At 43.1% G+C, this 26449-nt stretch overlaps 1 protein-coding gene across 1 annotated transcript; it reads right to left on the bottom strand.

Moving 5' to 3' along the window:
- Window positions 1-1053: 1053 nt before the first annotated feature.
- Window positions 1054-25860, bottom strand: LOC137543652 (perforin-1-like). Its single transcript, XM_068264774.1, has 4 exons — window positions 25817-25860; window positions 14905-15472; window positions 12619-12985; window positions 1054-2700 (listed from the first exon to the last, which is right to left on the bottom strand). The coding sequence occupies exons 2-4, from the start codon at window positions 15441-15443 to the stop codon at window positions 1978-1980; spliced, it is 1629 nt and encodes a 542-aa protein (XP_068120875.1). The 5' UTR covers window positions 15444-15472; window positions 25817-25860; the 3' UTR covers window positions 1054-1977.
- Window positions 25861-26449: the final 589 nt, after the last annotated feature.

Genomic DNA, 26449 nt, shown 5'->3' on the forward strand with positions numbered 1-26449 from the left:
AAAACTGATACTGCACATAATCCCACTTACTTCGTAAGTAGTGAATTTGTAGTAGTGAAGTGTGATAAAATAGGTAGGAAATAGGAAGAAAAAACTGCTGTAAATACTTTGATACATCTGGCCCTATAAGGTGACAATAATTCACGGTCCTATAAGTGTTGCTTTGTGAAGCCAGGTTAACTTATTCGGAAGCCCGGATAATGCTAAATAAAGCACTTTAGCGGCATTACTTGTGGAGAGTGTTACAGAGCTGTATTCCGCATCCTTTGGAAGGAGGAGGCCAGGGCCGGTTCAAGTAACAATTGGGCCCTAGGGCAAAATTAGCCAGGGGGCCCCCCAACAGACACCCCTGACCAAAATGCGTCATTAGAGGCCCTTTTTTGCAGCCAAATTTCCCTCCTGGGCCCCTGAGCTGGCTGCTGACCCTCCCCCAATCACCTCCCAACTTAACAGACTCTGCAGAGTCACTAGGGAGCAACAGCTAAGATGGGGGAGGGACACCTTGGGGGCCCCTACAGGCTCTGGGGCCCTGGGGCAATTGCCCATTGTTTCCTATGGTAGCTCCGGCATCTGAGTCACATGAAGTGTGGAACGGGGAATACAGCTTCGAAACTCTGACTGCAAGTAATGGCGTAAAAGTGCTGCAAATGGCATTATCCAGGTTTCCAAATCATGCAAATTTTATACAACATTGGGGGTGGCGCATTGGCTTTGTAATTAGCACTCTTGCCCTGCAGCTTTGGGTCCCTGGTTGCAATCCTGACAAGGACCCTATCTGAGTGGAGTTTGCTTGTTATCCTCATGTTTGTGTGCATTTCCTCTGAGTACTCCAGTTTTGTCCCTCATCCCAAAAACATGCAGATAAGAATTGTCTTTTCCCCAAGCAATTGGCCTTAGACTATGATAGACTTATGACTACGGTAGGGTTTAGATTGTGAGCATCTTTGAGAGAAAGCTAGTGTAGAAAAACAAAACAAAAATAACAAAACTAAACAAAACTAAAAACATACAAGTTTATTCAGCTTCGAAATGAAATGCAATTGCAGTGTCTTCTGGATATTATTGGTGCATTTTTAAGCTGCATACATGTACATAAAATTAGCAAATATTAGCCTCAACTTGGAACTTTTGGCATTGTACATCCAGGTATTTCAGTGATCTTTGTTCCTGTACAAATATTGTATGCGTTTTATATACAGTATATTTTTATTATTTGGTCCTCAAAAACTTTCTCCAGCTATTCGTAGCTTAGTTGTGGACTAAGTTTACTTGGCAGAGCTTTTTGGCTCTGTGAAAATGATTAAAGAGGAACTTCAGCCTAAACAAACATACTGTCATTAAGTTACATTAATTATGTTAATTAAAATAGATAGGTAATATAATCTCTTACCCACCCTGTTTTAAAAGAACAGGCAAATGTTTGATTTCATGGGGGCAGCCATCTTTTTGGTTGAAAGGAGGTGACAGGGAGCATGAGACACAGTTCCAACTGTCCTTTGTGCTGATCACCCCTCCCAGTTTCTAGGCAACGTGAATAACAACATAGGAAATCCCATTATGCTTTGCACAGCATCAGGGAAAAAATCCTGGGCAGTTTTCTTTGATGGGTGGAGCTTAGCTAAAAATGCAGCTAAATATGATGCTTTAGTAAGAAAAACAAAGTTCTGATGCTGTGAAACTGTTAAAGAAACACCAAGCCTTTTCAGTTCTGCTGAGTAGATTTTTAGCCCGGAGGTTCACTTTAAAGAGCTATGCAATTTAAATCTCTAAATAATACTTGGACATTATTTGTACATTGTAGTTGTATACTGTAACACTCAATACAACCTCTTATTTCTACTCAAAAAGAAGGGTTTAAAATAATGCAATATAATTTTTTAACAAAGCGGAGTTGCATTTTAAATTTTGCTACCCCTGCAGAATTTCTGAATTCTGACTTTCTTCTAGACATGACTTTGGTTGAGCTTTAACACAAACCTAATTTGTGGAAGCAGCATACTCTCTACAGAGTGGACCAGTCAGGTGCGGGATGCATTCCGCACTTACTGTAAAAGTCACGCTGCCATGAGCACAATAACACAACTCATCTTTAATGCCACTGTTGACGGATTTATCACATGTTCCAAGACGATCATCATCATATTTATTATCTTCATCCCAGACCTCCACCTTTAAAGCAGACACTGAACTGAGTTCTAGAACTCCAAGATCTAACCGGGTGTTCCAAGTTGGATTATCATTATTCCATATGGTCTCTGTCTGACCACCAGATGAAGAACCAAAACTTATTTTTACAAAGGCATCTGTCCTCGAGGTGTAGTCACCCCAAAGGTTGGATGCACTTTTTACAGTAACCACCACTTTGGCAAACCCTCTTTTTGAAGGACAACAGTTGCTGTTTTTGCTTGGACTACCAGGACAAACGCAGGAACATTCTGTTCCAGGGATAAGCTGTGAGCCTGCTGGGCATGAACAGTTCTTCCTAAGGGCTTTCTCCATGATATAATCACTGATGGCTTTTCTCAAGTTCTCTTTCTTTGGTCCCTTGAACCTCACAAGGTTATGGATGGGCTCTAAATAGTAGGAGACAACATCAGGGTCAGTCTTCAGGCTTTCCATCCAGGTCTCAAAAGCTTCTGCACTGTCACTATTCCTGGAATCAAAGGACAGCTGACGAAAGCTTATTTTCCCTCCTCTCACCTAAAAGTAGAACAAATAAAATAAAATACAGTAACGTATTAACAATTAAAAAAAGTGTCATCTTGATCAACTTATCATGGTAATACATTAAAAAGGTATAATTGTTATATGAAAATGTAAAAGCCCAGGAATAACAAGGTTGCCTCTGGTATAGTAAATGTAAGAAAGAACGATTGCAGATTAATTAATTACTTGGAGTACCTGACCATCAAAGAAAGAAACACTTATGAAACATACTCATAAACAAAATCCCCTATACACAGTGAGAAATCAAATGCTGCAAACACTTGCAGTTCTTACTTTTATCACTTTAAAACTTTTCAAGGTTTGCAGTTAGTATCATCCATGTAAACTTTGTACTTTCTCTTTATCTGTAGGAAAAAAGGCTTGTGTGTCTGCTGTTTTGCGTCTCTCTGTACCTTTAGAGGGCCATAAAAAAGGGGTTTTTAGTAATTATAAATAAGGGAGAGATACTGCAGGCTTTAAAGTGTACCTGAGATGGCGGGGGGAGGTTGAATATATACATACCTGGGGCTTTATCCAGCCCCCTCCAGGCACCAGTCACTCCCTCGCTATCCTCCTCCACCTCATGGATCTTCTGAAATAGGCCCTGGAAAATCCTCCAGTCGGGGCCAGTTGGAGCAGGCGCAGTCTGGCTGTGCGTGCTCCCAGGGCAGCCATCAGGGGGGACAGCTGACACTGCAGTGAGGGGCCCAGGGCTTCTGGGGGCCCTGGGCCCCCCAAAGCGCTGGAAGGGCCGCATGTGATGGCTGCAGGCCTGTGGCTCACTAACCAGCACACCGCGTTCCAGCACTGAGAGAAGAGTGACATCAGCACTTGAACATGGGGAGCAGATGAGTGAGCCCGCTACAGCGGACTTTCTATACTGGGGCACCACGTATATTTGGCTAGGGCAGGGGAACGAGCTGAGACAGAAGGGGACAAGAGGTAACACAGGGATAAAAGAGGCACAGGAAGAAAAGAGGGGGATAAAAGAGGCACAGGAAGAAAAGAGGGGGACAAAAGAGAACAGATAAAGAATAAGAAGGGACCTACAAGTCCCTATCTCATTTGTTAACCGGGGACTACCTGTATTTTGCTAGTATTTGGCTCCACCCACAACATGCCATGGTCATGCCCACATCCGCATCACGCACTTTGCGCACGGACACAGGGGTGGGGTGGCTACTGGGCGGGCACAGCAACCAGTGGGTGTGCCCAGGGAGGGGGGCCCAGGTCTGATGATGCGTGAGGGGCCCCAAAATTTCTGATGGCATCCCTGCGTGCTCCCCATCACAGTAGTGCTGCACAGGTAAGGTACGCTCCCAGACAAGCTTGTATTAAAATATGTAGGCAAAAAAAAGCAGGAAGACAGCTATAACAGCCTACACCAAAATAGTAGTATGAATAATTTATTACGCTAAAAGAACTAATGTACATTAATTGTGCATATTCCCATTGGAAACTGAAAAACACAGCCACAATCAGTCAGTGTACACAAGGATCAGAGAGCTGTTTCAGGCTGTTTAAAGGGATCTAAAGGTGGAGATTTAAACTAAAAAAACAACAACAATGCTACCTTATCTAGGGAGCTGGATGGATCAGGTACATTCCTGCTGCTCGGCACCAATCCAGTGGCCAGATATACAGTTGTTTCATTTTCGTGACCCCTGGGGTCATGGTGCTGGAAGAGCTGCTCTGTGTGTCTCACACAGAGCAGCAGACGGGGAGGTGGGGGAGTGGCAGGGGGAGCAGCCATGGAGAGGCCCAAGCTGCCCAATGGCCGCTGGGGAAGACTTGCAAGAATGCCCTCAGTGGATGTTTAGCAGGGATTACCTCTCCTCCCTTACCCTCGAGATTGACTGCAAGCTGCATGTCACCAATTTCAGGGATGATAGCACAGCGGTGGGGGGAACAGAGAGCGCTGCCTCAGTTACAATTTTAGTCTCTGTCAGTAAAAGGTATGGATTGATATGGCTCTGCAGAGGTGAACCAGCGAATTTTGGCACCTGCGAACACCTGGAAATTTGGGCACCACCATAAGCCACAAAGTTAATTGCAGCTATAGCAGTGCCTAGTGGACAATATTGGTGCCAGAGGCACCAACCATAGCGAAGCATTGGGCGCCTTCACAATAGCAGCGCAGACAGTATTGGAGAGACAAATAGTGGAAGGGATTATGGTGCAGAAAGGGCTGAAAGGACAAATAACAGCGGGAGTTACCGGGTATATGTGGTTTGGCTACTATGGAATTGTACCCCTTGTAAGGGTTTTTTCGCCTTCCTCTGGATCAACAGGGATATGTGAGGGAGCAGGCTGGTGTTGTACTTTATACTGGTTGAACTCGATGGACGTCTGTCTTTTATCAACCAAAATAACTATGTAACTATGTAACTATGTCAGCACTAATAGCATTGGCTATAGTGTTAGATTAGAAAGGGGTTTGTTAGTGTTAGGAGTAGGTAATAAATGGTTACTGTGAGGGAAAGGTTAGGTAAAGCGATATTAGGATATTGATAAAATTACCAGTATTGTTATCAACATTATCCTCTTCCCAATAGTAAAATATTGGTAATGCAATATTGCCGATATTCTGCTACCAGCTTCACCCAGTGCCCAAATTTCTGGATGCCCTTTTTCAGTGTACACCTGTCTTATTAGATAGGGTAATTACAAAGTAAAGTCAGCATGGCCCAGAACCACCAGACATTGCAACAAATGTCTGCTGACACCTAATTTAAAAATCGTGTATAGAAGGCAGCATTCAGAAAATATATTAGTCAGTTGATCTGGCAAATTTTCATCAATTTTCACATTGAAAATTGGCACTTTCGATTTTGAGAACTTTTTTGCAAAAATTCATTGTATCTTGGTAATATGCCAGAAATTTGTAAAAACTTGAAAAATCTTTATTTTTACCATTTGAATGCAAAGATCCATTATGTTTACTGGGAAAAAAAAGCAATAGAATTGTTTATTTCTTAGCGTGAAAATTCACAAAAAATGCACACAAAACAAAAAATCACAAACCTATTACAAAATGATTTTCGGTAACATTTTTGCTCAAAAGTCAAATTTAACATTATTTTTAAGAAAATGAATGCAAAAAGAATATTAACATTTTCACTCATCACTGATATTGGTATCGGTCAGACATGAATGCTGTACCTGGTAACAGGCTACATATAATATTGTACTTTTTGTGTTTTTATGTTTGTGAGTCGCAAAATAGAATATTTTCTGGTCTTTGTTTTCCTTTACAGACAAGTGGGCACTTAACAAAAATTATTTAGCTTTCAGAATGAGTCATCTTTTGTTCTCTCCTTTATTTTGTCTGAGGTGGCTGTGTGGCAATGACAGGAAACTGGCCGTGAGGTGTGTATAGTGTTACATAATGTTCTAGAAATTAGGCCAAGGCTAGTGGGGGGGGGGGGGGGGGGGTTGATATACACTGCGTAAGAGTTTCAAAAGGTAAAAAACTTTAGTGCACTGTTCTCTGGAACCTAGATGCTCAACACATTGTACACAAACTCCAGGGGGTACTTGTACTCAATTTATTATATTAAGTTTTGAGATGTAATAAAAATGATATGATAGTATATAAATGTACCTGATTATATAATTATAGTTAATTAAAAGCACACAATTATAAAAAACACTCCTAAGCAATGTTTTAATCAAGGGTTCTAGACATGCTGGCCCTTATTCAATTCCCCTTTTCTCCTAAATTTTTCCTAGGTAATATTTCCACACCTGGGCCCAAATGCCATTAACTTTTTCTCCTGTGTTTTCCCATAGGAGATAGTTTTTCAACTTCTTTTTAAAATAATTTTTCAGCACTTTGCAATTGAAAAAGTACCAAAAGTTAGGATAAAATGTACCATCAACTATTTCACCTTTCTTTGGTGCTTTTTGGTATTGTTTCAATTGCAGAGTGCTGCAAAAATTATCACCTAGGAGAAAACTTAGGAGTAAAATGGAATTGAATACGGAGCAATGTAACTCACAACAGGGAATCCTTACAGTGGTGGCTCTACACACTAGTCCCCCTTGAAAAACACTGCGCTCCCTTCTGTGCATTATTTATTTCTGAATATGTGGCTATTTTACTAGTACAAGAGTCAGTAGTTAATGAGTTCAGTCATGATTTTTATCGTGATTATATCATGGTCCACAAAATGGGGGTTTCAATATTGTTTTTACCACTTTCCGACTACCCATAGGTGGTGGAAAGGGGCTGTGCATGTGTGGGTGTTTGGACGTGAATGTATACGCCCCCCCCTTCCCCGCGGCACCTGTGGTGGTACCACAATCTTCTTCCCTGCAAAACAAAAACTGATTTTTTTTTAAACCGTCCATTTGGCAGGAACTGGATGATATGCTGCAGTACTATTCATACTATGCCAGATTTTTTTTCCTGTTAAATGAGAACATTATATATTTTTAAATAGTCCTTTAGTGGTGGGCAGAAATTACGCCTATGCGTAATTTGGAATTATGCATAATAATCGTAATGTGAAGTTTTGGGGGAAATCATAATTAGTTTTATATGTGATTGTAATCATTCATAATTTCGTGTCATTTTTGCACAATTTTTGCATAATTTTATGCTGAATTTAGGGGTTAATTGCAAAGCCCCCATAAATGTTATTGCTACCAAAATTGTTACACAAGTTAAAGAGGAACTTCAGCCTAAACAAACATACTGTCATCAAGTTACATTAGTTATCTTAATTAAAATTGATAGGCAATATAATATTTTACCTACCCTGTTTTAAAAGAACAGGCTAATGTTTGTGATTTCATGGGGGCAGCCATCTTTTTGGTTGAAAGGAGGTGGCAGGGAGCATGAGACACAGTTCCAACTGGCCTGTGTCCTGATCACCCCTCTCAGCTGTGCATGCTAGGCTTCAATTTACAAATTCAAAATTAAAAAAACAAATTGTGCCAAACAGCAGAACAACTACATTAGAAATGTCATTATGCTTTGCACAGCATCAGGGGAAAACTGCCTAGGCAGTTTTCTTCTGTGCAGCTAAAAATGAGGCTTGGGTAAGAAAAATAAAGTTCTGATGCCGTGAAACTGTTAAAGAAACACCAAGCCTTTTCAGTGCTGCTGAGTAGATTATTCAGACTGGAGGTTCACTTTAACTACTTGCCGACCGCATCATGCCGATGGGTGTGGCTGCGGCGGCAGCCCCAGGACCACCTAACATCGATTGGCTTAAGGTTCTGCGGGCCTGTTTTGCAGGACATCGTACGCACTGATGCACGCACATCCCTGCTTAGATGGGGAGCTCTGCTCCACCTTCAGTCTCCCAGCGGCGATCGCGGACGGTGAAGCCGCTGTCTACTAACGTAGTACAGCGCTGCGATCTAAGGAAGCGCTGTACTGGGGACAGCCGTGTGACACAGCTGTCCCCTCCAGGGGCTCAGGGGTGAACGGCTGTTATAGGCCGAAGCCTATGACAGCCGATCACAGTGATTGGCTGATGGGGAGAGGGAGGATAGGTTTAAAAAAATAAATAAATAAGGAAATTTATTATAAAAATCCTACTAATATAATAAATGGGAAAGTTCGGATGTTTGGATGTTTGGATGTTTGGATGTTTGTTACTCGATCACGCAAAAACGGCTGAACGGATTTGAATGAAATTTGGCACACACATAGTACATTACCTGGAATAAAGTATAGGATACTTTTTATTCCCATAACCAAAAAGAGACAAATACAAATTTTACTGGAAAATGTAAACTGCAGCCATACACTGTTACACTGGAGGTGTGTTTAGCTTCTAAGGGTAGAATGGTTAATTTGCATATATTCAGCAGTGATGCTCTGGGAGACATCTCAAGCTCACTCCAACCTGAATTATCGCAAATTCTTTCTGTTTTAAGAAAGCAAACGTTTGTTTTTCTTAACATCTTAGTAAGGGGGCTTTTAGGACCATTGTAGTCCCTTACACACTCCAATGAGTTCTGGGTCACCATGAGCTTTCTGGGTAGTCTGTACCTCTCGGTGTTACAAGCCCTACTGCATAGAGAGAAATTAATCTATGCCATGCACTGATAAGGATCAAACAATTTGAAACAGTCTGTATGCATGTTGGATTATTAAGGCTCTGTACAATTTAACAAGCTGACACATCATTGCATTCCAGCGGTTCTGGAGGTGTGTTTAGCTTCTAAGGGTAACAATGGTTAATTTGCATATTTTCAGCAGTGATGCACTGGGAGACGTCTCAAGCTCACTCCAACCTGAATTATCGCAAATTCTTTCTGTTTTAAGAAAGCAAACTTTTCTTTTTCTTACTCTGTTGATGGTAGGGTTCTCAAACTTTTCACAGTTGGTTGTTGGGTGACTGGGGTTATTATTCAGAAAAGTGGTTGGAGCCTATAAAAGCCAATCAAAATTCACCTAATGATTTTCAAGGGGAATATTTACATTTCTGCCATTCTTGCACTGTTAATGGCACAAGCCTCAAACCTGGTATAGTTGATCATTTGGTGACTGGGGTTCAATTTCAGAAAGGGGGTGGAGCCACAAATAGCCAATCAGATTTGTTTCATTCCAATGCAAATTATTGTTGCCAAACACCACAAAGCTCACAAACTTGGTAATTGAGTAATTGATTAATTGTGTGTTAGGGTTAGGAAAGTGGGCACAGCCAACACCAGCCAAATACATAAGCGGGCAACGCAGGGTCATAAGTGGGCGGAGACAAATACAAATTTTACTGGGAAAATGTAAACAGCAGCCATTCTTACACTCTTAATGGTAGGGTTCTCAAACTTTGCACAGTTGGTTACTGGGTGACTGAGATTAATATTCAGAAAAGTGGGTGGAGCCTACAAAAAACAATCAAAAATTACCTATTAATTTTTCAGGAGAATATTTAATTGCTGCCATTCTTGCACTGTTAATGGCACAAGCCTCAAACCTGGTACAGTTGATCATTGCGTGACTGGGGTTTAAATTTATTTAAGGGGGTGGAGCCCCAAACAGCCAATCTGATTTGTTTCATTTTAATGCAGGTTATTGATGCCAAAGACCGCAAAGCTCACAAACTGAGTAAATGAGTAATTGTGTGTTAGGGTTAGGAAAAGTGGGCGCAGCCAGCACCAGCCAAATACATAATCGGGCAATGCTGGGTCATCAGTGGGCGGAGACAAACCCAAATTTCACTGGGAAAATGTAAACTGCAGCCATTCTTACACTATTAATTGTAGGGTTCTAAAACTTTGCACAGTTGGTCACTGGGTGACTGGGATTAATATTCAGATAAGTGGGTGGAGCCTACAAAAACCAATCACAATTCACCTATTGATTTTTAAGGCAAATATTTAATTGCTGCCATTTTTGCACTGTTAATGGCACAAGCCTCAAACCTGGTACAGTTGATCATTGGGTGACTGGGGTTAAATATTTAGAAAAGGGGTGGGGCCACAAACAGCGAATCAGATGTGTTTCATTTCAATGAAAATTATTCATGCCAAAGACCACAAATCTCACAAACTTGGTCATTGACTATTGACAATTGTGTGTTAGGGTTAGAAAAAGTGGCCACAGCCATCAGCAGCCAAATACATACCTGGGAAACATTAGAACATCAGTGGGTGGAGAAAATTACAAAGTTAACTGCCAGAAAGTAAACTGAAATTTGGCACACACATAGTACATTACCTGGAATAAAGTATAGTATACTTTTTATTCCCATAACCAAAAAGGGGGCAGAGACAAATACAAATTTCACTGGAAAATGTAAACTGCAGCCATTCTTACACTGTTACACTGGAGGTGTGTTTAACTTTTAAGGGCAGAATGGTTAATTTGCATATATACAGCAGTGATGCCCTGGGAGACATCTCAAGCTCACTCCAACCTGAATTATCGCAAATTCTTTCTGTTTTAAAAAAGCAAACTTTTGTTTTTCTTAACATCTTAGTAAGGGGGCTTTTTAGGACCATTGTAGTCCCTTACACACTCCAATGAGTTCTGGGTCACCATGAGCTTGCTGGTTAGTCTGTACCTCTCGGTGTTACAAACCCTACTGCATAGAGCCAAATTAATCCATACCATGCACTGATGAGGATCAAACAATTCAAAACAGTCTGTATGCATGTTGGATTATTATGGCTCTGTACAAATTAACAAGAAGACGCATCATTGCATTCCAGCAGTTCTGGAGGTGTTTAGCTTCTAAGGGTAACAATGGTTAATTTGCATATATTCAACAGTGATGCACTGGGCAACATTTTAAGCTCCCTCCAACCTGAATTATTGTAAATTCTTTCTGTTTTAAGAAAGCAAACTTTTGTTTTTCTTACACTGTCAATGGCAGAGTTCTTAAACTTTGCACAGTTGGTCACTGGGTGACTGGGATTAATATTCAGAAAAGTGGGTGGAGCCTACAAAAGCTAATCAAAATTCACCTGTTGATTTTCAAAGGAGTGGAGCCACAGCCAATTAGATTTATTTCATTCCAATGCCAATTATTGATGCCAAAGACCACAAAGCTCACAAACTAGGTCATCCTTGAGTAATTGTGTGTTAGGATTAGAAAAAGTGGGCAGAGCTTACACTAGCCAATTACATACCCGGGCAACGCCGGGCGACCAGCTAGTAATGAAATAAATGTTGTAAAAAACAACAACAAAACACTGGGGGAGCGATCAGACCCCACCAACAGAAAGCTCTGTTGGTGGGGAGAAAAGGGGGGGGGGGTCACTTGTGTGTTGAGTTGTGCAGCCCTGCAGCGAGCCCTTAAAACTGCAGTGGCCAATTTAGCAAAAAAATGGCCTGGTCTTTAGGGGGTTTAACACTGCGGTCCTCCAGTGGCTAAGGAGAATAGTGGGTATAAGACACATTTTTTTTAAAGACCTTGTAGCTCTTGAGAAAATTAATTTTAAAAATGCAAAGGAAAATGTTTTTTAAACTTAGAAAAATGACAGTTAAAAAAAATCTTTGCATATTTAAAATTGATTTTCTCAAAAACTACAAGTTCTTTTTGAAAAATTATTTTTCTTTTGACTTTACTCGCTCTTTTTCTTACAATAACAATAGCATGTATGGGGGCTTTGCTATTCACTGCCAACGTTGGCACGAAATTACGCAAAAATTCATGTTAAATTACAATTGATCATCCAAAATTAATCCAAACCAATTAAATTAACAATTTGTAATTACGTATAGGTGTAATTGCAAAAATGTATGCAAAATGTTGTGTAATCGTAATTAGCTGATGACGATCATCACTGTGGTCCTTTTTTTTGAATGTAGCAAGATGTATTCAAATTAAAAAAGACAAATTAACAAATTATCGTTTTTTTCCATTTTTTTCTTATTATTCCAGTTAAAATGCATATTGGAAAAAATAATTCTTAGCAAAAAGTACCATCCAAAGAAAGCTTAATTGGCGGTGAAAAAAACAAGCTATAGATCATTTCTGTGTGATAAGTTATCAGCGAATGAGAAGCGCTGAAATGTGAAAACTGCTCAGGTCCATAAGGGGAACACCACCTGTAGTAATCAAGGGGTTTAAAAGTACCCAAGGCTAATCTCGCATCACAAATTAAATACTGAGCTAAGGACAGGGGAACTTCTGAATACTTCAAAGGTTTCCCACACCATCCTCTAACCCTCCAATGCCAAGCATGGACCCCGCAAAGGAATCCCATATGCTCTTGTTGGATTCCACTCTCATAATCATGTTCCGCTTCAAGCAGAAGCATGGCCGTATTGTCCACCTCCATGCTTGTGCATGAAGAAGTGAAGTTGTGATGTGCAGGTGGAACCCAGGCAGGGTGTAGGACCAAAGTACAGTGTAAAAAGCCTCTGGAGGATCTCATTAGGTAAGTATTTAACCTTTGAGGTTCACCTTAGGTTCTCTGGTCACACATCACTACTGTACAACTCACCTGCCAATTCCTCTCGTTAAACGTCTGGTGGAAACTCTCCCCCTTATTAGCTTTTTTACTTAGCTCTTTGCAGTTGCTGAATTTAGCATTTGCTTCAGCCTTCCCAGTGACAGCCACTGAAGCCTCCAAACTGAGACAATCCTTCATTTCATCCATGGACATGCCATCCATTGAGACCTGGCAAGTCCTGATAGCATTGACCTCTAAAGCTTGACCTCCCACATCTGCTTGGTTGATATAATGGGTGCCAAAGACTTCAACTAGACGTCTGTATTTAGCTTGAGTCTTGATGTCATAAGTCGGAGGAAGATCATTCAAGGCATGGTTCAGATCTCTGCTCAGAGGAGGACGATATGACAGACGGAAACTGATAAAGGGATACAAAGAGAATATTTGTTAAACACAAAATTAAAGCATCATCTTGTTTCACTTTTTACTTTTTGGTTTGAATATTATGTCTCAATTATTAAGGCAAATTTTTCTGTGTTATTTCCGTCTTTATTTCCTGCTGTCACAGGAAATTCAATGCAATGGCCACTGTGAATGTGGCCTTGAAGGGCCTGTGAGTTTAAACTGTAATCTTTCTAATTAGGAACCTAGTACATTTCATGTTCTCTCTTTAAAGAGGACCCAAGGTGGAACAGATGGCTGGCAATCTTTATAGGACCCAGAGGCTTGTCATTACACCTATGCGTAATTTGCAATTATGCATCATAATCGTAATGTGAAAATTTGAGGGAAACCATAATTCCTTTTGTATGTAATTGTAATCATTCATAATTTTGCGTAATTTTTTGTGCAATTTTTGCACAATTTTGTGCCGAATTTAGCGGTTAATTGCAAAGCCCCCATAAATGTTATTGCTACCAAAACTGCTACATAAGTTAAAGAGAATAGTGGCTATAAGACATTTTTTTCTTAAGACCTTGTAGTTTTTGAGAAAATTGATTTTAACCTCCCTGGCGGTATGATTATTTCTGGATTTTAGGGTCTCTTCTGAATGTTTCAGACCCTAAAACCAGGAAAAAATCATGCTGCCAGAATGCCAGAGGCAACCCCAGCACTCACTCACCTCCCTGGGCTCCATCGCTGCAATTTTCCCTCCGTCCTCCGGGTGGCACTGTAACTCTGTAGTGAGATCACTGACTGCAATCTCACCAGAGTGATTCAGAGCCTCCGTGGTGAGGAAGTAGAATGGCCACCTGCATCTGGATCCTCCGGGAGGTGAGTAAAAACACACGCTGCACTCCATTGCTCTGCACTGAGCTCCCAGCGGCTAGCCCGAGCGTAGCTTGGGGTTACCGCCAGGGAGGTTAAAAATGCAAAGGAAAAATGGTTTTTAAACTTAGATCTCGACTTCTCTGGGGATATCACAGGGACTGAATCTGTAGTCTAGCATGTGTGATATTGCTATGTGGATGTGTGTGTGTGTGTGTGTGTGGGTGTGTGTGTGTGTGGGGGGGGGAGGTTTATGGAATGGCGCCAGTGACATTATGCAGAATGCAGTGGGCAGAGTGCCTGGGGAGAACAATGCTTTTGGCCAGCGCTTGGCTGAGTCATCAGGTGTGCCTCTGGCAGTTTATAGTTTAGGAACTAAATATATTCAGGACACGTAGTCCTTTTAATAAAGCTGCTTAACAATGAGACCTAAATTCCAAGGGCGTAACTTGAGGGGAGCAGCACTTGCGACCGCAAGAGGCCCAGAGCTGTGAGGGGGCTCCAACTACTAAACTTCTCTTCCTCCGATACAAGACACTATACTTCAGAACAGGTGTTTTTGTGGCTACACTTGCTATGGGTGTGCAGATTATGATGGGCACACTTGTTTTATGACACTTGTTAGATGGCCCCCTAGGCCATGAAGGGCACCACTGTGTATGGAGCTCTGCTGTCATAATGACAGCAGAGTGAGTGGGTTGAAGCGATGTCACAGCAACAAGAGCGAAGGGACCATGTGGTGTGAGTAGCTGAAATCTATGCCCTGGCAGGAATAACTGGGTATAGTTACATAGTTACATAGTTATTTTGGTTGAAAAAAGACATACGTCCAACCAGAGAACAAAAGTGTAAATATACGCCCTGGCCATAAACAGGGCGTATATTTAAACTACCTACTGTAATGAATATTTGTTTGTTGCTTTGGGCAACAACACTACACCTTTGTTCAGCACCATATCACAGAACTTGTGATAACTTGAAACTCGTCACAGCAGCAGCAAAGGAAATGGGACTAATAAGTGTCCACAAGAGGTTAAAAGAACGCTAGTCATTTTTTTTAAACAGTACCTGTAATAAACACAGCTGAGATGGTGCTTGATAAAGGTATAATGGTCTTTGCTCGTCTTACTTTGAGCAAACTGGGACAGGTCAGACTGAGACCCAGCCAGGACTAACTTGGCATCTCCTGCTTTGTGGTGGAGCTCAAGACTGGTCTCCCAGTCATTCTTCACGTCCGATGCAGTCTCTTCAGCCAGAGATGCGGAGGATCGGGAGACCTCACTGCTGATCTTCCTAGAGCAGTATGACTGGGGCCTCCAGTCTACCATAGCCAGGGGTACCTTCTGCCACTCCTTATTCACGTACGGGTTGTGACAGACAGTGCAGGTGTTATCCTGTGTAAGAAACCTCTGTAGTTCTAGCAAGTGAGCTCCTGTCTTCGCCATTTTCACAATGTCAAACCCACCACCAAGAAGGTTGTGACCAGGAACAAAGTGGAGTTTATCACATTCTTGTCTCTTGGCAGGTCGGCAGGCGTAGGTGAGTGGGGGGTGAGTTTGGCAGGAAACAGAAGTTGCAGAAATTAGGAAAATAAAGATGGACCACATGTTGGGAAAGCTGCATGGACCTTTAAAACCTTCACACACAAAAAAGGAAGAAAGAAAAGGGGAAAAAGTTAACATCAGTTCTGCATCAAACCTAGAGATATTACATCACACGTATGCTGCCAGAAAAGTGTATTGTCAGGTGACAGCAGTGATTGGCTAAATGAACAGCCTTGTTTGAAAGCATGAAATGTCTGTGAAATGCTGGCAATTTCCTGAGAAGCAGTTAAAATGGGCACATGGTGCGCCTGTTAATTTTGGCACCGCCATAGCCCACAATCAGTGTTGCTTGCGAATTTTCACCAAAGTCATTTTCGCATCAAACATGTGAAGAATAACAAAACTAACTTTCGATTACATTTTCTCTCGAAAATCGTAGTTAACATTATTTTTGCGAAAATGAATGCGAAAATAATTTTTTGCATTTTCACTCATCACTGCTCACAAGGTAATTACCATCTAGCTCAGCACCAGGAGAGTAATTTAGGCGGCAGGCGCATGATTTTGAACATTCACAGCTGCTGCGGTTCTCTGTAGCGGCTCAGAGCTTCTTTCAGTTCACAGTAGGTGCCAGGTTGTCGTAGGTAAGATTAAAGGACAACTGAAGCCAGAAGTATATGCCATATTTATTTCCTTTTAAAAAATACCAGTCTCCTGGCTGTGCTGCTTATCCTCTGCCTCCAATACTTTTAGCCATAACCCGTGACCAAGCATGCAGCAGATCAGTTATTTCTGACATTATTGTCAGATCCGACAGGATTAGCCAGGGCCGCCTTTTGGGGGGGGGGGGGGGGCAGCTATCACTTCAGTGAGGGGCCCGGGGTTAAAACTGGCCCCTCCAGGGAGCCAGGTAAATCCCCATCCCTTGCAGGCCTTCCTGCACTTTAAAAATGGTGCCGGTGCCAGTTGCCATGGCACTGGCGACACTCTTTCAGATCACGGCAACCCACGCGCCTCCTCCGCTTGCCCCCCGCACAGATAGACGCAGGCACACAGAAGCAACTTACCTAATCCAGTGTGCCTGGCTGTTACCTAGTTGACAGCTTCTATTAATGACGCTAAGTGCGTCATAAGCAGAAGCCGAGCCCCCGGAGCAGCGAGAGAGGAGGAAGATAGAGATCTACATTCCATGCTGTACTAGGTAAGTTGCTGCTGAGTCTATCTGTGTGGCGGAAGAAGGGGCGGGCTGACACCCTTTAGTAGTTAGCTAGCTACGCTGAAGGCACATGTACCTAGCTACCTACGCTGAAGGCTCCTATACTTTGCTATCTATACTGAAGGCCCCTATACCTAGAAACTTACCTTGAAGGCACCTATACCTTGCTACCTATGCTGAAGACACATATACCTAGCTATCTACACTGAAGGCACCTATACCTAGCTACCTACAGGCTCATATACCTTGCTATCTATAATGAAGGGCCCTATACCTAGCTACCTACGCTGAAGGCCCATACACCTTGTTACCTATACTGAAGGCCCCTATACCTTGCTATCTATAATGAAGGGCCCTATACCTAGCTACCTACGCTGAAGGCCCATACACCTTGTTACCTATACTGAAGGCCCCTATACCTTGCTATCTATAATGAAGGGCCCTATACCTAGCTACCTACGCTGAAGGCCCATACACCTTGTTACCTATACTGAAGGCCCCTATACCTTGCTATCTATAATGAAGGGCCCTATACCTAGCTACCTACGCTAAAGGCCCCAATACCCTGCTACCTACGCTGAAGGCCACTATGGGGGTGTGTGGGGGGTGGGGGCAGGCCTGATGATCTGTGAGGGGCCCCAAAATTTCTGCTGGCGGCCCTCGGATTAACTGCATGCTTTTTTATGGTGTTATTCAGGAACTACTGCAGCCAAACTGATCAGCAGGACTGCCAGGCAACTGGTATTGTTTAGAAGGAAATAAATATGGCAGCCTCCATATACCTCTCACTTCAGTTGTCCTTTAAATAATGTTAGGCATGGATGGGGGTAGGGAAGCATTAGGGGTAGATGGGGGAGGTTACGAGTTGGGGCGTGACTATGTAATGCCAGGACCCCAGCAGAGATCTTTCAGCCCCCCCATCTCTACTACCCTCTATTGCAGGAGGGCCCTAGGTATGGCTCCTGTATCTTGGGTCTTGCGGACCTAAACTCAGAACTTCCTCTCTGCTCTAAAAGATAAGCAACAGCATGTTAACTTTTAAAGAAAAAACATTTCTTTTGGTACAGCTGATACAAATCCTGCAATAAATGTGCAGTGTGTCTACTTCCTGCTTTCACGGAAGCAGACATAGGGTTAACATCCTGTATTTACTAATTAGCTGTGTCTGCCTAAGGCTGCCAAGATTCCTGAGATGACACAGCAGAGAGATCAAATTACATTTGCGATTAGGCCCAGATGTGGAGGAATTAGACAGGTTAAACTCTCTAATTACATACAGGATGGATTTCTCTGTGTTTTCCTTCTGTCCTGTGCAAGATTTCGGGTCCACTTTAGAAGATGCAGAGCAACAGCAGCAGTGGAGCACCATACATTGCCTGCATCTGTCAGCGGGAGAGATCCTTCTCACTCCTCTTCAGTGAACAAGCGTCTTAAAGAGAAACTCTGACCAAGAATTGAACTTTATCCCAATCAGTAGCTGATACCCCCTTTTACATGAGAAATCTATTCCTTTTCACAAACAGACCATCAGGGGGTGCTGTATGACTGATATTGTGGTGAAACCCCTCCCACAAGAAACTCTGAGGACCGTGGTACTCCTGGCAGTTTCCTGTCTGTGAACCTTGTTGCATTGTGGGAAATAGCTGTTTATAGCTGTTTCCAACTGCCAAAAAAGCATGCAGCAGCTACATCACCTGCCAACAGTAAAAATGTCACCATGTAATAAATGTCAGAGTGTAAATCAGGGATTTAAGAGATTTTACAATGGGCAAACACTGACTAAATCATTTATACATAATTATTGTAAAAATGAAGCACTTTTTTATGACATTATTTTCACTGGAGTTCCTCTTTAAGAAAGGACTGTTAGTGAAAAGATTATCACATAGAGTACTCATGCTTCCTCTTACCATAAAAAATATACAGTAGTTACATAATTACAGTATGGAATGTATGACTCTCAGCAACAAGCTGGACATCTATTCCTGTGACATTTGTGTGTGGTCAATGAGAAGTCTCGCCAAGGCCTTTGTAGTCATTTATGACTAATAGCATAACACATGTTGGGTTGGAAACTGTGACGTTCTCCCCAGACTACTATACACAGAAATCAATCACATTCCTCTGTGCTGGGCAAGAGAGATACCACAGATCACATAACTAACAGGAAACGTCCTCTCCAGCAACAAGAGAAAACCACAGCCACTAAGACAACATGTGTCAGCTCCACAAGAATGACATGTCATATGGAGGTACAGTTATCACGACACTGGGATAGATCAGATGAAACAACCATAAAGGAAATAAAGAGGCTGATGTAATAAGTTACTATAGTTCATGCTGCTTTCTAAAAAAGAAAAAAAATTTCATTTCTTTTTCATAGTCGACTTCAATTTAACATTTTGATAACAATTACTGTATTTTTCGGACTATAAGACGCTCCAGACCGTAAGACGCACCTAGGTTTAGAATACAAGAATCAGGGGAAAATATATACTAAACCTGGTGCCTCCATAGGGAAGGGGCATCTTGTGGATTATGCCCCTTTTGTACCTCATGCCCCCTTGTACCACTTGTGTCTCCCTGTGTCCTCCTTTGTCACTCTTGTGTCCTCCTGTGTCACCCATGTGCCTACCTCTATCCTCCTTGTGTTCTTGCTATGCCCCTTTGTCTCCTCTGTGTCCTCCTCTATGCCCCTTTGTATCCCCTGTGTCCTCCTCTATGCCCCTTTGTGTCCCCCTGTGTCCTCCATTTGTCCCCGTGTCCTGCTCTGCATGGGCACAGTACAGGGAGTCTCTGACATTGTGGCGGGTCGGAGGTTCATATTTGCAGGCGTTCACAAGTCAGGAACTCCCTGCATACGCACTATAAGGCCCGGTTCCCATCTGTGTTTGCCAACCGAACCGGCCATATGGTTCTGTGGTCCGTTCCGCTGAATGTACAAAAAAAAATGCAGCGGGACCCACTTTTCTGGACCAATTTGCTCAGCGGAAAGGAAAAGGAAGGTTTTGCAGCTACATAAGAACAAATATAAAACTGACAGTTAGTTTACAGCACACTGGCTGTAAAAACTGACAGTTTTTACCTGATCCTGATGGTCGGATCTGTACGGCCGGCTTCGCAAAAAAAAATGCAGATGTAAACCGGACCTAAGACGCAGTGACTTTTCCCCTTACTTTTGGGGGAGAAAAAGTGAGTCTGATAGTCCAAAAATACAGTATATAAGACATGTGGGCCCATAGGCAATTCACTTTTTTTCTAAAGTTTTCTTCTTGGAGATATTTTTTAATCTTCTGTTTAAAATAACTTTTCAGCACATTGCAAATGAAAAAGTGCCAAAAAGTAGGTGAAAAAGTCCTGTCAAAATTATTTTGAGTATTTTCTTACTTGCTGGTGGCTTAAAGGGCATTTTCTTGCTAAAGTGTGAAAATATCACCTAGGAGAAAACTCAGGAGAAAAATGTTTATTGCATATGGCCTGTGATATACAGTATATTACTATTCTAATAAAAATAAAGGAAAAACTATTCATTAACTTTTCAGGTGTCGTCTTTTTTATGCCATGATGTTATAACTGATAGTTACTGGGACTCTGTACACTGTTTACAGCATTCCAGATTTTGTTTCCAAATATGCTCTACTGACCTTGTTATGATTGTTCATAATTTAGTAATCCTGATAGAAAATCAACATGTGAATTACTTTATCAAAAAAAAAAAAAAAATGCCAGCAGCTGCAGAAAAGGAGGGAGCCGTCGCTGATACTGGGGCCACAGGAGGCATTGATAAGGTTAGGGAATAGTGATGGGCGAACACCTGGATGTTCGGGTTCGGGAAAGTTCGCCGAACATGGCCGAGATGTTCGGCATGTTCGGGCCGAACCCCGAACTTCCCGAACATCCTGCTTTTGGGGGCCCTATGGGGTCGCAGGCATAAGGGGGGAGCATGCCCCGATCGCGGGGGGGGGTCGGAAATTCCCCCCACCCCCTCCGCTAGCGCTCCCCCCTCTGCCCGCTTCCCCATACAAAAGTTTAAGCAAAGTACCTGTAATAGTGGATGGCCTGGCAGTGGCACTGTGGAGTGAGGAGGAGGAGTCCGGAGAGTGATGCGTTGAGGGAGGCCGGGCAGCGGGCGGTTCAGCGGTAGTACCCTTGTGGTACTTCCGCCCTTTCTCTGACCTCACGCTCGCTGCCCGGCCTCCCTCAACGCGTCACTCTCCGGACTCCTCCTCCTCACTCCACAGTGCCACTGCCAGGCCATCCACTATTACAGGTACTTTGCTTAAACTTTTGTATGGGGAAGCGGGCAGAGGGGGGAGCGCTAGCGGAGGGGGTGGGGGAATTTCCGACCCCCCCCCCCCCCCGCGATCGGGGCATGCTCCCCCCTTATGCCTGCGACCCCATAGGGGGGGCCGTATTCGGCCGAACAGGCCCCTGTTCGGCCGAACAGGGGCCCTGTTCGGCCAGGTTCGGCCAGGAATTGAGCCGTTCGGGCGAACGCGAACAGTTCGGCCGAACACCACCAGGTGTTCGGCCGAACTCGAACATCACCCGAACAGGGTGATGTTCTGCAGAACCCCGAACAGTGGCGAACACTGTTCGCCCAACACTATTAGGGAAAGGGCCATTTTGGATGACTGTATTTTGTAGGTATAGATGAAATAAAGGCGCCTGGAAAAAAAAGGGACTGCCGCTAGTAAAATATTGCTGAGTTTAGCGATATTGTACTAGTTATTTTCGATAATATTTACAAATATTTTACATCAGTTAAATCTAACCCTACTCTCACATAGAACTCTTCCGTAGTGTTGTCTAACCCTACACCCCCCCCACCCCCCCCCCCCCGCTGGGGCCTAACTCTAAGGCCCCCCAGTTGGTGCTTTACCATCAGAACCCCCCTGACGATGCCTTATCCTAAGACTTATCCTTATCCTAAGACCCCCCCCCCTTGGTGCCTAAGCCTAAAGACCCCCGGTGGTGCCTAACCCTGGGACTCCCACTGTTGGTGCCTAAACCTATCCCCCCCCTTCCTGGTGGCGCCTAAACATAAATCCCCCTTCTTAAGCTACCCTGCCCTTCCACAAATCCACAATACGCAGCTATGAAGGTGAATTTGGGCATCTGGACGTGCCCGATTAGTGGCAAGTGAGGCCATTTTATGCAGACAGGCTTGCAGGCTTGCAGAAAAAAATGGCACAATGTAGTTATCCGTAAGCTATTTTTTTCGCAAGCATGTCCACAAAAAAATGGCCTTGCCTGCCGCAAATTGGGCACCTCCAAGCACCCACCTTTACCTTCAGGGCTGCATATTGCAGCTTTGCAGAAGTTGTGATATGTGACAAAAAAAAAGGTAAAATTGGGCACCCTGAGGCACCCGCTAGTGGCCGCCGCCATATGCCCAAATTTCCATGTTATGCCAGTAAATGCAGCTTTTATCATACGCACTTATAGCGGGGCCATTTTTTTCCCAAGAGGTTGCCTTTTTTCCTGCTTTTGTTTTGTAGATACCTTTATCATTAAACAAAAATAAACAACTTCATTCATAATCTCTTGTTCCTCAAGGTGGCAATTATCTTCGGATCTGTGAGTCAAGCTATTTTAAGGTGTTATGGCTATCTCTTTGTCTTTTTAATCAATAAAAGAGCTATATATCACTGACGTGGTGCTGTGGACCTTTCGTGTTGGATTCTACTTGACCCACCTAGGGCTACTGGGTCTATCCACTCTAGCACACGTCTGTCCCCGTTTGGGTGCTGGTCTATCCAGTTTCTAAGCTATTTTAAGGCTCGTACACGCGTCGGATTTTCAGCTGATAAGACTGCACTTGAAGCCAAGTGGATCGCTCAAGTCCAGTCTTATCAGCTGAACGACAGGCCGTACACATGCCTGATTTGACGTCCAAACTACCGGACGTTCAAACGTCCAAACCACGGGTCGTTTGCGAAAATCCGACGTGTGTGTATGACCCTTTACTCTCTAATGGAAGCAGGAAATTTGGGTGGCAAAGGTGCCCTGCCTGTGTCCGCTACCACTATCTGTAGCTGCAGTTGAAGCCCTGGTACCACATTTTCATCTTATAGCCGCTATTTTTATGGGCACCTATGGCAGCATTCAAACTTCTGCAGCACCTGATATTATTATTATTTATTTATTTATTTTATTTTATTTTTTGCATCGAATGCAGCACATTTATTGCAGGGTTTGTGTTGGGGGTTCGGTTAGGGTTAGCCATCGGCTGGGGGGGTTATTTGAGGTTAGCCATCGGTAGGTAAAGGGCGCTGTGTGAGAACAGGGCTAGGCTTAGTTAGAGTAGGCAGCACGGCGATATAGTCATTAGCACCCTTGCCTTGGAGCACTGGGTTCCCAGTTCGAATCGCAGCAAGGCCACTGGAGTTTGTATGTTCACTCTATGTCTGTTTGGGTTTCCTCTGGGCATTCCGGTTTCCTCCCACATCCCAAAAACATTAAGATAAGTTAATTGGCTTCCCACTAAAATTGGCCCTAGACTACACGATACATACATAGACATATGACTATGGTCGGGATTATACTGTCTACGAGACTATATACTCTGTACAGTGCTGTGGAATTTGTCGGTGCTATATAAATAATAATAGTAAAACATTGGTAACATTTAATATAATTAGCACTGCACAATAGTAGAATCTCTGTAATGTTACCGATATCCTACAAGCGGCTTTTTCCGGTGCCGCTTTTGCATGTAAGCATTTTGCTGACTAGATCCAAGATATTGTTTAGAATTCTAATTAGAGAAAGATTCTGAACACTGTCGGAGCTTTTGCCACAGACAACGTTTGAAGCACAATCAAAAACTAAAGCCGCATCTACACGCGTAGATGCAGCTCCGATCCGGCGGCACAATTAGCCGCCGGATCTTCTCTTCCGCGTCCCCGCGCGTGCCCGCCGCGTCCCCGCTCGCCGCGCGTGCGCCGGATTTGATTCCCCACTCGTCCTCGCCGGCGCTGCTTATCTTCCGCTCGATTCCCTGCCATTGTCCCCTCGCGGGGAGCAAGCAGGGAATCGGCGGTGCGGAGATCCGTCCTGTCGGATCTTATCAATCGAGCCACATCAGCGGCTCGATTGATAAGGAACATCGGAGCCGCATCTACGCGTGTAGATGCGGCTTAATAAGTAAATGTACAAATCCTAATTCTATTTAATGACCAATCCAAGGACACTTCGGAGACTTTCCCATCACCTGGAGTCTGTAGTATGTGATGTAATGTTTCAGCAAACAACTGGTCTTATCTATTTGTGATAAATTAGCTAGCATCCCTGTGAGACCCTCCTGAAGTTGCAATTAAGGCATCTAATGACATTTATTTATGTTTACAAAAGAATGTTTCTCATCCGAATGTCCAATGTGTATAAGCTGTGTGTTTTAACATCTTGTTAATATACAGGAATAAATTTGAAGATGGCTTATCAGCCGAAAGCTTAATTTTTTATTCACCTCTAGGGTAGCCAATAAATGGTATCATCCTGATTCAAAATGTCTTGCTTTTACTGATGGCTAACACTGTACAACTATCTACTGCTTCTAGAATTCTCTAGTAATGGAAGAAGTGATTTAAGGGATCCTCCCATTACTAGAGCGTAAATTGCCTCAGGCCTGGAACCCACTACAAATCGCTAATCGCTAGCATTTTTAAGTAACATTTTGTGCTGCTTAAAAAGTGATTTCATGAGCCAGCGATTGTGTAGCAATTTGTGATTAGCGACTTTAATTCTGGTCCTTTTGATGTATCATAATTTTTTTTACAGTTTGCAGTAATTTAAAATCACACACAAATCGCTATGTGTAGCAATTTATGAGCGATTTGCCAGCGCTTCAATACTTTGCATTGAAGCGCAAACGCTCCCAAAATGCTGCATGTGATTTTGCTAATGGAAATCGCTACTGTGGAATTTGTTACGCTTATTTACATTGGCAGAGGGCTTAGGGAAAGCGCTAGCAATCAGTGCTGCTTGGATACCTCTTTTCAAAATCCGGATCCCATTCGGATCCGGATACCCAGATATCCGATCCGGGTTGGATATCCGATTTCAAAATTTTCCAATCCGAATCGGATATCCGACCTCAGTATCCGGGGTTTCCGGACGGATTCGGATATCCGGATAGAAAAAACGGGCCTTTAAATTGCTTTCAAAACGTTTTTTAGGGTAAATGAGGCATGTGGCATCATTATTTTTTAAAGGGAAACACTAATTGATGATGTTGGGACTTAAAATCCCCCCCCCCCCAAAACAAAAATGGCTGTCAATTCACATCAGGCCTAGGTTCCAGACAGCGGCCGTGCAGGCAGCCCACATTGTGTCCAAAGTCCAACCGCACAACTAGGACATGACAGTTTTCAGCCCAGACACCTCCAAAAAATTACGCACCAATTGTGTTTTGGGTTAAATATAGGTGGTATCAGTGGCCTGTGGCACTCTGGTGGTGGGAACTGCACAGGCAGCAGGAGCAGGGCAATGAAGCAGCAGCAGGTGTAACGTGTGCCAGGAGCATGCCGGACGTGGCACTCGGCACGTGTCACGTGGCACTTGGCAGGGGTTAATAGTGAAGGGGTTAATCACTGAACAGCTTTGGGTTTATCACTGTGTACATACTTGCTAGGCCAGCAGCCCTGCAGCATGCCTCTTAGTGACTGAGCAGTCACACAGGACAAGATTTCTCATCATGGCACCTACAGGGGGGATGGCCAGGGTTCCCTTCTGTGATTGGTTGCTAGGGCTTGTGCTGGGAGCCCTCTGATTGGCTCAATGATGTTATCTCCTTAGTTACAGTATTCAGATCTGGATATCCGCATGATATCCGCGGATATCCGGGTATGCAACCAAAATCAAATATCCGCAGATAGATATCCGGATTTAGGCCCAGGTATTCGGAATCCGAATCCGGTAGGATAGCTGAAAAAAGTTCGGATATCTGGGTTACCCGGATATCCGGAATCCTGATGAGCAGCACTGCTAGCAATTTAAAGTGATTCCCTAAACACTCAAAAAAAAGTGCTTTAGAAGGTTCCAGGCCTCAGTCTGTTTTACAATACTATTATCATATGACACAATATAGTTACTGGAACTCTGCGATGATCACAGTCAATGCTGCCAATACTTATTAACTGAACACACAGCATACTCTACCGAAGTCTAATGGATGGTACAAGGATCAGTAAATACCAACAAGGACATCTGCTCTTACCTGCTGCAGAGACGCTGTATGTGAGGTCTGTGATATGTCAGTGCTGTGCACAGTGACACAGGATGTGGAAAGGAGATGGCTGTGTATGAAGTGTGATGAGGTGGGGGGAGTCACACCTTCTTACCTCATGTAACTCAGAACACATCATCACATGGCCTCAATAAAGAATCCCACCACAGCATCATATACCCTGCATTACTGGAAACACTGCCTTTAATACAAGAAGCTCTGACTAACGTCTCTGCACATTGGAATTAATGACAACGTAAGTTAAAAATCAAATGATATATAAAAAAAAAACAAGAATACAAAACTGTCTGTCTTGCAGTTTTTCCCTCTATTGCTTTATGGAATTCCTACTCTAGGCTCAAAGGAGGTAAAAGACGGCATGGTGTATATAAAATTTAAAACCAACTAAAATGGAATGAAAAGGAGGGGTGCTTACGTCAATAATGACAACGTCATACAAAAATGAAATGTATTATGTGCTGGCAATGCATTTCATGGGTCTGAGCCCACTTCCTCAGACCAATTTGTAGTGCCAAATATACCCGAGCAAAAAGTGTCACCCAAGCAAGGCGCGCAATGCATAACTTAAAAAAGAAAGTATGTAAAAATAATGAAATAAAAAAC

Source organism: Hyperolius riggenbachi, unplaced genomic scaffold (genome assembly GCF_040937935.1).
Source record: "Hyperolius riggenbachi isolate aHypRig1 unplaced genomic scaffold, aHypRig1.pri scaffold_142, whole genome shotgun sequence".
Taxonomy (NCBI): domain Eukaryota; kingdom Metazoa; phylum Chordata; class Amphibia; order Anura; family Hyperoliidae; genus Hyperolius; species Hyperolius riggenbachi.

Excerpts from the sequence above, each read along its gene's own strand:
- LOC137543652 (XM_068264774.1), bottom strand. The coding sequence starts at position 15,443 with ATGTGGTCCATCTTTATTTTCCTAATTTCTGCAACTTCTGTTTCCTGC. Across the intron at positions 12,986-14,904 it reads CTCAGCTGTGTTTATTACAG|TTTCCGTCTGTCATATCGTC; the intron begins GTACTGTTTAAA and ends TCCCTTTATCAG. Across the intron at positions 2,701-12,618 it reads TTAACGAGAGGAATTGGCAG|GTGAGAGGAGGGAAAATAAG; the intron begins GTGAGTTGTACA and ends TTCTACTTTTAG.